The 13,487-nt window shown below is 42.1% G+C and overlaps 1 protein-coding gene across 1 annotated transcript in view; it reads left to right on the top strand.

Moving 5' to 3' along the window:
• Positions 1-13,487, top strand: part of LOC114668130 (zinc finger protein 721-like) — a 105,029-nt gene that overhangs the window by 78,691 nt on the left and 12,851 nt on the right. Inside the window, exon 4 of the mRNA XM_051928004.1 lies at positions 3,419-3,432. Coding sequence (XP_051783964.1) covers positions 3,419-3,432 — 14 coding nt within the window. The remainder of the gene's footprint in view (positions 1-3,418; positions 3,433-13,487) is intronic.

The following is a 13,487-nucleotide window of genomic DNA, read 5'->3' as shown; positions in this document are numbered from 1 at the left end:
ATGTCACAGCCATCCAAAACCACGTGAGCGGAGAAGCTTCCAGTTTCATGACTGTCTCTTCCTAGAGTGTCATAGTAGGTGGTGTCTTTGGTATCTGCTCATCCATGGCAGCTCCCTTTTCTGCTGTCAGGGTGTGTGTGAAATAACAATGAGGGAAGAAAGCCTTCAGATAACTAAAAATGGGCACTAAGGAGAGGACAAAGACACAGTCCTTCTATTAATGCAAGAAATTACTTCAGGAGAATATACTGTTGTAGCAGTAGAGGCTTTTATCGACCTCTTGAACCCTCAGGTACCACTCCAAACACCAGGTAAAAGTACAATTATTATTTATTGTATAATAATAACGTGCACAAAGCACCCTCCACTCCACACTACTCATATAAATCAATTCTCTCAGTACAATAATCACTCCTCCTCTCCCAGACACTTCGCCACCCTACCTCCCAGCTCAGCTCAGTGTCTGGGCTTCCCAGAGTCCTTCTATACCCCCTGACCCGGAGGTGTTCCTGTTCCATAACCCACAAGTCCTTATTACTTCCGGGCCAGGGTAAAAAGTCCTGTTCTTCAACCTGGAAGTATGTAATTTCTCCTGTTCGTGTGACCAGGACGTACTTCCAGGTTATAGGGCACATAAGAGTCCACGAGCCTCCCTACAGCGACTCCCGGTGGTCCCCAAGGTATCCAGCAGGGCTGTGCATAAAACTACAAAGTCCATGAGGCCCTGCTGGAATTCGGGGGCCCATCCATGCTGTCGGGAGAGCTCCTCCTGGCGGCTTGGGGGTGAGGGCCGGAAACTTTCGCTGGCCATCCATCACACTGTCTCAATTGTTTTTAAAAAATATTACAGAATTATTTATTTGGTGATGTTATTAAACATTATTTTTAATGATATTGATTGGAATTTTGGAAAATTGAGGGAAAAAATAAGTTAACAAATCCAGTGCTAAAGCACAGCTACCCCATAACCCTGCCCAGGATGGCTGAGTTAGGAAAATGGATGGATGGCTGGATGGATGGATGGATGAAAACTGAACCTCAAGTGACTAAGATTGACTGGATCATTTGACAAGTGTAAAAAAGAAATGATCTTTTGCACTATTTTTATCTTACTGTCAGTCTAACACAAATCATTTGTTGGTATCTTATGCTGACAGTTAAAGTTCCTCTAGTGTCTCAGTTTGAGGAGAAAATGTGCTTTGTAATAATGTCCAGTATAAAAGGCGATATATGAATGAAAGTAACAACAGACATTACATGGTGCTATAAAAAAGGAAGAAAGAACAGAAGTGAAATAACAAGTAAACTTTGAAAGGAGAAAAGAAGGTTAAGAATAGAATTGAAAATTTAGTAGAGTACATTTTTATCTTCTATTTGTTATCATTTATTGCTTCAAATTTCTTTTTCTTTCTTTCTTTCTTTCTTTCTTTCTTTCTTTCTTTCTTTCTTTCTTTCTTTTGTACTTTTCATATTGGATACCTTTATAATTGAGAAGAATGGAGAATAGTTATAGACTCGTCTAAAAGAGGCATACAGGACTTCTTTTTAATGGTTAACAAATGTCCATCGATACCTGTTGCTCTTTATGTGCATGCAAAAGAAATCTATGAGAATTTTGGAAATCTTCTTGGGAAAATTAACTACAAGGAGCACTGTTGGTTCACATGTGGGGAACTGAAAGTTCTGGATATCTTACTGGCTCAGCAGTCAGGACATACAAAATTCCAAAGTGTCAGCGGTACAGCAGAGCCATAAATTGACATTGGGTTTAGAAGGAATGGTCAGCTGGAAAAAAAAGCTACATCTTGGTGCTAAAACATCATCAGATGTCCCTTGGTGGATCCAGATGAAGCGCTGTTACCACAGCTTCATATTATACCTACCGTAATGAAACAGTTTTGTTTAATGAAGCAGTTTGCTGGATGATTCAAAGGGACAGAAGAAGTGCAGAAATAATGGATCACCAAAAAAAAAAAAAAAAACCTAAGAAGTGACAAAAATTACAGAAGTTCTATGGGCATCATTGAATATGGATTGTTGCTTTAATTACATATATTTAAAAATATTAGATTGGCCCTGTGGTGGGTTGGCACCCTGCCCGGGGTTTGTTTCCTGTTTTGCGCCCTGTGTTGGCTGGGATTGGCTCCAGCAGACCCCCGTGACCCTGTAGTTAGGATATAGCGGGTTGGATAATGGATGGATGTTAGATTGACTAAATATTTTCATGTCAAATTGATTTCGATCAATATTGCATATATTAATGAATTAGATATGTTAAGTTTTCATTGAAATTATTTTCAATTTTGTATACAAATGTGACTTGATGGAAACATTCTGATTTTGATTTACCCCTCTGCTCCACAGGTTAAACTGACAAAATTAAACTTATAAATCAAACAATTCAAATCAAGGGAAAATCTGCCTTGGTCCCAAACATTTTTGAGGGTACTGTATCTATAAACTTGTGTTCATGAATGCAGATAAAACCAACTATTCACAATTTTATTATTATTTTTTTTTTAGTTTAACTTTGCAGACCTGTGGATTAAGTAACTAGAACTCCGGAAAGAGCAGAATGAAAGTCATAATGACAATCATGAAAATCTTAAAGTTATCCTCATGTTAACATATATACATGCTTTTACATGCTAATAAAAAACAAACTTATGTAATTAATTTCTACATTTGACCCAAAACATAGAAAATGGGAAGTAACAGCTCGATGAATGAGGCTTCGAGTCCAACTAAAAGATGAGCTTGGGTGGAACAAAAACCTGCAGCCAGACAGCATCCCCAGGACTGAGATTGTGCTCCGCTGATCGAGTAAATTTGAAAGTGGTGCCCCCTTCTGTGACCAAAACCGGTCTACAATTCATCACCTCCTGCCACAGCGTGCGCGTGAACGTAAGGGATGGGACAGCACAATGTGTGGTGTGAACCATAGACATGTATAAGTAGGCACCGCATTCACTGTGTTGCCCAGTTGACACGATACGTCAGCACGTCCGCCATATTATGAGTGGCAAAAGTGCCATTTAAACTAATACAGGTAGATGTGGAAACCGGGTTTTCTGATGAAAAACAATAAAGTTTAAAACAGTATCGCTTACATACAACAGATTTTGGTGAACCGTTTGAATGCAATTATTTATATCCATTTATACACTAATAATGGCAGTTACTGAGACGAAAACTTGACCAATGTCTGAAAGTTAAAATAGCAAGACTGCAACTGGCAGTCTGGTCTTTGTTTTAACAGTGAAATGATACACTCAGTGACAAAAATAAACAATTTTATTGTATACAAATTGGCTTAATAATTTCTGAAAACATTTCACTCATTCCTCTCTCTCTCTCACATACACACAGTGTGGTTATTTAAATATGTACAGGATAGGATCTAAAATCCTTGAAACAGAACTGTCCTACATAGCTTTTTCCGTGTGTTGCCACTTTGTAATTTGAGAGTATTCAGTCTGGCAATATGGTGCAGCCTTAGTTTGTGGAAGACAGACACAACTAAAGACATGAGCATAAAATGATGGTTGTCAATTTCAAACTGTGTTTCCTCAATGTGCTCCATGAGAAAAAACACATCATCTGAACCAATCTGAGCCCGAACAAACTGATTGATCACAGATACACTGACAGCTTGTCCTAATGTCGACTGTCAGATAACACGCTCAGTGACTTTGACCACCTTGACTGTGGTCATCAAACCTCCTTTGTTTTTTAATGTGAGCAAGTGGTAGCTTTGATCATATGATGCCGGTACAGCATCTGTTACCAAACTAGCACGGCACACATCACAGGACAGCTTTCTCAAAATCTGTCTAACGACAAGCCCTGAAATGTAAACAAGGGCATTTTCCACGAGGCCACCAAAGCGGGTTGGTAAGTAGCTATGGTCACACACAATTGCAGGGATATTTGCAAAAAGGGTTGGAAGCTCTTCTTCTTCTGCTGCTGGTGTAGAGGACATCTCAACAGCAGACAGGGAGACAGTCTCATCCTGTGCTGCCACGTTTCCAGAGAAACACCACACTGAACCATGGCCTGGAACTGACCAGCTGAAGGGTTGTTATTCCAGCCCCCTAAAACACACATGCACCACTTTTAAAGATCTTTACTCTTTTTCAGTTGAATTTCTTGAGAAAGAAAAAAAAATCTGCACTGCTAGTAACAGTTTGGCTTCATAAATTGCACAAAGTGATAGATTTACATGCTTGTCTGTCTGTCCCCACAAAATCGATCAATCACAGCTGTCAGTCTGAGGATATTATAAAGACAATGCAATTACCATGATAACACAGCACATGCATAGCTTTGCTAGCTTAGCCTGGCGTAGTTAAAGTTAAGATTATACAACAGGATTTTCTAATGGCCAAATATAACAAAAACAATTGTTCAGCCTTACCTATGAAATGTAATCCCTGTGATCTGGTTTGGAGCGTACAGCGGTTTGTACAATCCCAAGCAGCACATGCGTGAGGCATCTTTATCCATTACTTCACTCCACAGCAGTGCCACTCACAATATGGCGGCGGCGTTGACATACAATGCTGCTGGTCATGAGGCGTCTACCTATATATGTCTATGGTGTGAACCGACAAGTTATCAGGTAAAAACTACAGAAATGGTGGCAGTTTTACAAGCACCGTGGTGGATGGAGGATGTACTGCACATCCTCAAATTGTTATGACCTGCTCAGACTCACCACTCTGTATTGCACATCCTAAAAGATGGAGTATCTGAATGCAAGCAAGATATTACGCTAGAAATTAGAGAAAATCTATTTTAACTGAAGACTATTGGGATTGTCGTGTGGTCCTTGTTGATTCCAACACATATTGGGGTAAGAAAGAAATAAAAGTGTAGACACACTGGTCCAGCAGTCATTAAAACCGCAAAATATTGATTAAAATATTCAGTATGTAAGGAAGATGGAAACGTTTTAATCAAACGGGACATATCTGCAACCAGGAAAGAATTGGGCACAGAAATAAAAGGAAGAGAAGTCTATGGCATTCAAAAGAAGGTTCCATCTTATTGGATGGATGGAAGAGATAAGAGGGAGGGGTTATAATATCAAGTCTAAGGACTGGTGACACGAAATTAAATTACAATTTATTTAAAACTGGAAAACATAATACTTGCATGTACAGACATTGTTCTCATCTGGAAACAGCAGAACACATAGTGCCTAGATGTAAACTAGGGAGGAAGGCGATGATGGGACAGAATAGCAACACATTATTAGGAGATGGCCAAGGAAATAAAGAATATTATAATACGTTTGTATTACATATGTTAAGATCACAAGTACAGAGTACTTTCACTACTGTATTTCCTTTTCACGCTTCATTACAGTAGATGGCGGTAGTGCAACTCAAAGCTAGTCTGCCAACTGCCAATAAGCAGAATACAAGGAAGAAAAGACACGTGATGTGACGTCATCAAAGAGCGACAAAAAAATTGAGGCCTACGTGCGTCTCGAATCTTGTGAGTAGTAAACTGGAGCAGCGAACTGACTACACGGGAGACGACTTTAAAGCGTATCACATCATCTAGAGGCACAAAGTAAGTGTCCGAGTTGGAGAGCTGTCACTTTATTGCTGTAGGCTTTTTCATTCGCTTCAGTGTGTATTACAGCGCGCGTCTTGAATGTCAGGACTGTGTTTTCCACATAGGACTCTCGTCTACTGCATCGCCTCGAGTCCTGCATGTCTTAACTGCTGTCAGTGTTTTACTTGATTTACTGCACGTTCTCGAGTTCTAATTCTGTTCAAAGCGCTGGTTAATCCTCATTCCTTATTGTCTGCTCCTTTTAGTCGGCGTCCTCGTGGAATTGTTGAACGTTTAGAGTTGGAGGAGGAAGAGATTTCAAGCAGAAATATAGGTGTAATCTTTCTCTTTTTTTTAATTGAGTGGTTTAAAATACCTGCAGTAACACGCAGTTCAGTTAGTGAACTGCAATACGACGGTAGAGCTTTCGTGTTCCAAATATCCGGCAAATGAAAAGAACGCGAAAAAGCCCCCCTTCTACTAAAATTTAAACATGGCAAAAAAGCGATCGTTGTGTTTAGCAGCACTAGTCAAGCGAACCCCCGGCATGCCGTTTTACGATGACATTAGTTCATTTTTTGCCAAATTCTAAAACAAAAGCCCTGAACAGCTGATAGGAAAGACGATTCCATTTTTTTTTTCAATTTTAAGATTAGTCGTCATTTACCCGTCAAGCTATGATTGGTGTTTTTGGATTTTTCAGTTTGAAATTTTTTTAATGATTTTCTCTTGTATCCAATATCGGGTCTAAAAAGTTTTGATTTTCTTTTTCATACACGGGATAAAAAGACAAGCATATACAGTAGCATTGAATGCCAAAGAAAAGAAAATTGAAATTAAACTTGACAAGTCTTAACAAAGGAATACATATATTAAAGCTTTTTGGGATTACAAACATTTTTAGGGTTTTTGAGTATTTGAATAAATCATTGCATACAGACAATAGAAATGATGGTGTCCTTCTGGAAAGTCTCACCTTATGTCCATAAACATTGATTATAATTAATGATACAGTTCTTATCTGAGCTAAAAAAAGAAAAAAAAAAAAGGATTTATCAAAGTGCAACTTACAGGGAAAACTTTGGGGTTGGTGGCAGGATTGGCACTCCAGTCACCGTATAAAAAACCTTGCACTGTTCCAGTGTGGTGCTGAGGTGTCACCCGCTGCACTTGGGTCCCAGTCCAGGTGGTTTGCTGTGTGGTGGGTGCAGCAAGGCGCTCCCGACAGTAGGTAGCAGCTTTCAAGAAAGATCTCCTTACCAATGTATAGAAACATCTCTAGAAACACACAATGAACAAACAAGTGGTCAATGGATTCTGTAGCCCCCTTTACAGAACATGCATGCATCGCTTAAATCAAGGGTCTTGCAAAGAGTAGTTGAGCAGTAGCTGTGTAGTATTTCAGACAGCACAGTTCAGTAGTATTTTTGGTTAATATGTTTATCCTGGGCGGCACGGTGGCGCAGTGGGTAGCGCTGCTGCCTCGCAGTTGGGAGACCTGGGGACCCGGGTTCGCTTCCCGGGTCCTCCCTGCGTGGAGTTTGCATGTTCTCCCCGTGTCTGCGTGGGTTTCCTCCCACAGTCCAAAGACATGCAGGTTAGGTGAATTGGCGTTTCTAAATTGGCCCTAGTGTGTGCTTGGTGGGTTGGCACCCTGCCCGGGATTGCTTCCTGCCTCGTGCCCTGTGTTGTCTGGGATTGGCTCCAGCAGACCCCCCCGTGACCCTGTGTTCGGATTCAGCGGGTTGGAAAATGGATGGATGGATGGATGTTTATCCTCTACCAGGTTTTCAGACATGCCAGAATTGTTTACTTTTATTAAATTGTGTATGTATCGTAAAATATACAACTGACTCAAGAAAAAGACAGTGGAAGGAAACCATCACAGTAGGACTGATGTGAAACTCGGATAAGCTCACATTTACCTCATGTTTAGAATACATCTACCAAACCAACGGGGCTTTTTTTATGATGTCCTCTTCATAAACTAATTGAATAATCAGCAGGATGCTTTGTTATCATTCCAGTACATTAAAAACAATTTTAATCATACAAAGCTTTTAAAGAGAGTTGCAGCATTTCAACAAGTACAGCTGTAATAGGGGAATATTTAATTCAGGTTTAGTATTCCTAATCTGAATTGCCTGGTACCAGAATTATTTTGTATATATTCAGATTTTGGAATATTTGCATGTACGTAATGAAATATTGTGGGCACACCTGTGATTAAGTATGGACATGCAGCCTAACTAGCTTGTGACAGTGCTGGTTGGCTCCACGCTTCTTTTTGGAAGCCCTTAAGCCCGCCACTGTGATGGGCCAGACAAATGAAGACACACACACATACAACAAGGTGTAGGTGAGAAATAGTGCTTTAATTAAAATCAAACCAAATAAACAGTGTCCACAACAGTACTGTGTACCAGATCTTTAATAATTAAATAAATACATAATCCAATAAAAGTCAAAGTAGTAGTGAAGGTTTAAGCAAGCCAAATAAATCAATCCATAAAAACGAGGTTAAAAGTCCATGGCAGGAAATGTCACTTAAAACTTCAGTCCCCAGTGCATCTCTTTAAAACTGATGTCTCCTTTTCTACACCACACGGAGCCTTGCAGTAGAGGAGACACCCAACTGACAGGCGCAGCCAACCTTCTATTACAGGTCCAGGTTGCTGCTGTCCATGGCTTTCAGCAGGGCTGCCACTCATGTCCCCCCATTGCCTCTCCCCGGACTTATGCAGGAGCCCTTCAGCCCCTGAGTGTTTCGGCTTCACGCTCCCCCCAATTAGCCCTCCTCCTGGCTGCCTGCTTCTTCTCTCCCACATCTGTTCTCTCCTGTTCCTGCTTTCTTGTCATCCTTTAACCTCCATCGCTCTGTTCTTTTTTTTTTTTTTTTTTCTGGACTCCTTTCTCTCTCCCCTCTTACTTCGGCTTCCCTAACTGGGCACAGGTGTGATGCGCTGCTCTGTCTGAGGCAGTAATGAAAAACCTGAGTGCTGCTCACCATTCACAATCAGCCAGGCATCCCACCTGTCCCCAGAGCGAAGCTCGTTCACAAACACACACACCCAGTCGGAACCTGCACATCACAGGGTGTGATTATTTATTTAAAATTTGCACAGAACCACAAACCCTTTTTCACACAGCTAAATGATGATTGTCGCATATAACTACTCATATTACCAAACCATATTTCATGGGTAAAGGAAAGAGAGATAGACGAGCCAGAAAATTCAGTTACAAAAAAGTTTATTATGGTAGAAGGTTCAAAATGAGGCAAGGATGGGGAGAGACAGAAGTGGTTCAGAAAAAATATCAGACTGAATTTTTTACAGTAAACAGTGGGATCCAATGTAGCTCAGTGAAGGTATTCATGTCATTATGTATATGTGTATTTATATATATATATATATATATATATATATATATATAGTGACACTTTAAGGGTCCCCATGACCCCTTGAACCCTCAGACCAAACGTCAGACACCAGATAAAAATCCAAAATGTTATTTATTATAATAATAAATGTGCACAAAGCACCCTCCACTCCACTATACTCCAATATATCAAAAATCAAATAAACAATCCTCTACTCCCAGATGCTTAGCCACCCTGCCTCCCAACTCATCTCGTCCGTCGGTGATTTCCCACAGTCCTTTATAGTCCTCGACCCGGAAGTGCTTCTGAGCCCTCAGTCCATGTAATTATCCAGCACTTCCGGGTCAGGTAAAAACTTCTGTTTTTTCTTCAGCCCGGAAGTATATCATTTCTTCCGTTCCCGTGACTTAGAAATACATCCGATCTATACGGAAAATATAAATCCCTGGGCCTCCCTGCAGCGACTCCTGGCGGCCCCCATGGTATCCAGCAGGGCTGTGCATTAAAACTCCACTGTCCATGAGGCCCTGCTGGAATTCGGGGCACCTCCATGTTGCAGGGAGGGCTCCATCTGAAGGCCTGGGGGTATTGGTCGGGATGAACTGCCGACCATTTCCCACAATATATATATATATATATACATACATACATATATAAGGGGGGCTCCGCCCCCTGCTCGCTTCGCTCGCCTACCCCCGGCGTTGGGTATCCTGAAATACATTAGTCGAGCTCGTTCGTCTTGGAGCCGTGCCCGCTTTGCTTGCGGCATTTCAGACGCGTGTTGTAGGCGCCTGCATTCATTGATTTTATCCAGCCGGGCTCGTGTTTTGTATATCTGTCAGTCGAGCTCATTCGTTTTGAATCCGTGCCTGCTTTGCTTCCGCAGTTTCAGATACGCGTTGTAGGCGCCTGCGTTCATTGATCTTATCTAGGTGGGCTTGTGTTTGTATCGTTGAGCTGTATTGTGTTTGAATTTGGTGTAAAGCGTTCAGCGGTTTGTACAATCCCAAGCAGCACATTATTCCTAACTTCACTCTGCAGTAGTGCCACTCACAATATGGCGGTGACGTCTGCGCCTTCCGTAGTAGTGCCACACACAATATGGCGGTGACGCCTGCGCCCTCCGTACTATCATTGTGGACCTATGGGGCCACCATAGCCTCTTCCGTTTGAATCTGTGCTGCAGCGCAGAATCCTCTTTTTTTGTATGGCTGTGTCGTTAGTCATTAGCTATGGGCGCGTTGTTGCTTCATTTCTCATTCATGTCAGTTGAGCTCTTTCGTTTTTGGGCCGTGACTACTTTGTTCGCGGTGGATACGACTTCGCGTGCAGTTTATGAGACCCGCCCTGTATGCGCCTGCGCAGTATGTTTAATGGTCCCATCGCCGTGTACCTGCGTCCATGCCATCCGGTTTACCAGTGTGGCTGTGCCGTTAGTCGTTAGCTATGGGCACGTTGTTGCTTCATTTCTCATTCACGTCAGTTGAGCTCTTTCGTTTTTGGGCCGTGACTCCTTCATGCGCGGTCGATACGAATTCACTTTCGGTTTATGAGACATGCGCTGTACGCGCCTGCGCAGTACGTCTCATGGTCCCATCGCCGTGTACCTGCGTCCATGCCATCCGGTATACACAGCAATCTAAATACGAGCGTCTTCCTCCATTTGTTCGCTCTCGCTCACAATGTTCACCCGGCCACACTATCTCTTACGCTCATTACTTTTCCTTCACCGCACCCCTCCTTCTCTCATCCTTCTCTGGGTCAGTCTGATCTCTCTGGACTCATTTAAGCTGGATACTTACATCCTGCCCATCTCTCCTAGCCTGCTCGCACCTTTATGTTCTTTGTCCCTTCTTGTCGCTGTGCCGCCACATGAGTGGTAGTCCTGGTAGAGTCGCTGCATTATAATGTGTGTTAACATGACCAAGATATTAAACTTCAAAAGTGATGAATATGATTTATAGACTGTATTTTAGTTCCCTTCTTAGTGGGCCAGTGCTGTGTATTTGCAACAAAGAAATTTTTTTTTTTCCCCGTCAGTTTATGTCAACTTCTCAGAGAACTGGCCTACAGGTCAGAAATATCTCCGCCAACCTTCACTCCCATAATACCTGCTGTGGTAGAAGCCAGTAAGCAACTGACCAAGGTGCTGCATCCAGTTTTCGTATGGTGTAGTTGTATGTACATAAAACATAACATGTTTGTGCCAACATAAAAATGTCATTTGCAGCAGTGCAGCAGTGCCTGGTTTTCCTAACATATCTGGAGCACTTTTTTCTAAACTTATAGTAAGGGCTTCTAGTGAGACTGAAGCTGCTTTTGTTAACTGTAAGCCTATTCTCCGTCTGAGTCGGTGTGCCTCACTCATATAGTCAACATCCGTACGAGCGTATAGTGTTTACTGCAGCATTAGCATTGTGCGTGTATGTGTGTGTGCTCGCTCGCTCACGTGTGTGTGTGTGTGCTCGCGCGCACGCGTGTGTATGTGTGTGTGCTCGCGCGCACGCGTGTGTATGTGTGTGTGCTCGCGCGCAAGTGTGTGCTGTGACGTGCGAGTCCCCGTCTTGCACCCTAAAACACGAAGCTGAGTCTCTGTACTTTAGCAACACCAGCTTTATTCAGCTTGAAACAGCAACAGCGCGGTTATTTATCGTAGCGGGATCTGCCGCACTCCTATACACAGACACAGCAGTCAGGCAGGGCCCTGCACATTTATAATGTTCCTTGTTCCTTGTATCACCCATCGATGGTAGGCGCTTATAGCATGTCCGCGATCTTTTCGGATTCGGTTTTACGGCAAACTGTTACAGTGCTGGGAGACTGCGATTGCTTTGGGACGCTCTTCCGTGTGTCGTCCCGTTGGGTGCAATCCCACAAGAGTTTAGAAACTCACTCACACCAGCCATAATTCTTTTCAAAGGTAAAGTGCAGGTTAATTTGTTTTATGTATTTTTACTTTATATTTTGTATTAATCATTTTTATTTGAATAGCTTTGGGTTGTGGAACAAATCATCTGAGTTTCCATTATTTCTTATGGGGAAATTCACTTTGATATAAGAGTGCTTTGGACTACGAGCACGTTTCCGGAACGAATTATGCTCGCAAACTGAGGTTCCACTGTATTAAATTCTAATTCTAATTTTTCTTATTGTCCAGTGAGATTGACTAGTGGTGAATTCCTTAATATTTTGTTTGCTTTCTTTTTTTATTATTATTATAAAACCTAGGGATAGTGTGAAAAATGTTAAGGCACAGAATCACCTTGGGGTTAGAGAGGCCAGTGGAACCTGAGGAAAATTAGAGATGTACTATAAAGAAAAATTCTTTGTGACCTTTAATAATTTCTGTATTTCTTTCTAAGTCCTCAATTCCCTGTGCAGCAATGATGGCAAGTTGGTGTCTGTTAAAAGTGCAGTGAAGAGTCAGGTTTTATATTATGGCTGTCAGATTGAATGTCACTATTGGAATACAATTCAAATGCATTTAAAAATTTTCTATAACTGAAAAAACTGATGTTTGAATGTGCAAAGCTAACAGGTGAGTCTGTCTGTAACTAGCTGTTATTTTTCCACCACCTAAAGCACTTTTTGCTGTTTCCCCTGCCAGAGAAGTTGAGCTCCATGTCTAATATGCCTGGTCCATCCCTTTAATTCCTGTCATTTGTCGACTACCATTTGTGATGGACGGCCGGCAGATCAACCCGGCTGGGACGCCCAAAGAGTGGAAGGATGGGGGAAGGCAGCTACTTTGGGACTCTTTCCCTGCATCATAGCAGTGCCTTGGATTCCCACACGGCACCATGGGATCTGGAGTTGGGCTTTACAGCCCTGCTGGGTACCGTGAGTGCTGCCAAGAGATGTTGCAGGAAGACCTGGGGATTTTTACTTTCCGTATAGCCCAGAAATACTTCCATGTCACAGGGAGAGACGCAATATGGTTTGTACCTTGTGTCGGTCATCCCATGCAAATGTTGCCATGGGTGCATCAGCTACAGGAACGTGTTCAGCACCACGATCAACTGATGCCGGTACCTCACATCTCTAGATCACTTGCATCAAAATCGGAGTCCGACAAATCAGAGTCCGATTCAGCGATAATACGAAAAACGTCATCCACGGATTATTTTGCTTTGAGCATTCACTGTGGTATCTCTCCACATGGCATTTGAGAAGCTGTTTGCTCTTCGCTACTCACACACGCGCAGGGAATCGAGGTCAAATCAACAAAGCCTACTTTCCTTCTAGCAAAAGCATATCGAAAAGCGCTATAACAAAAGATCTCATATCTCTTTCAGTCGCTAGCTAGACTGAGACATCTCACAACGTGGAAGTTTCCTGCAACGTATTGTACTGCATTGCTCGGATCGCTCGGCCCACAAACTTTCGCTTGCCACGCCAACTTGAAAATTTATTTTACACAATTTTATATAAATTATCGTCTCGTTTTCAACATCATAACTTTGAAAAAACGTAAGCAGGGGACTACCCATACTGACTGATATTAGAGATAACAGAAAACTGATTATGCCCACATTCATTG

This window comes from Erpetoichthys calabaricus, chromosome 1 (genome assembly GCF_900747795.2).
Source record: "Erpetoichthys calabaricus chromosome 1, fErpCal1.3, whole genome shotgun sequence".
NCBI classification, from domain to species: Eukaryota; Metazoa; Chordata; class Cladistia; order Polypteriformes; family Polypteridae; genus Erpetoichthys; species Erpetoichthys calabaricus.
Note: the sequence above shows the minus strand (reverse complement) of the source record. Positions and strands in the feature narration are given on the sequence as shown.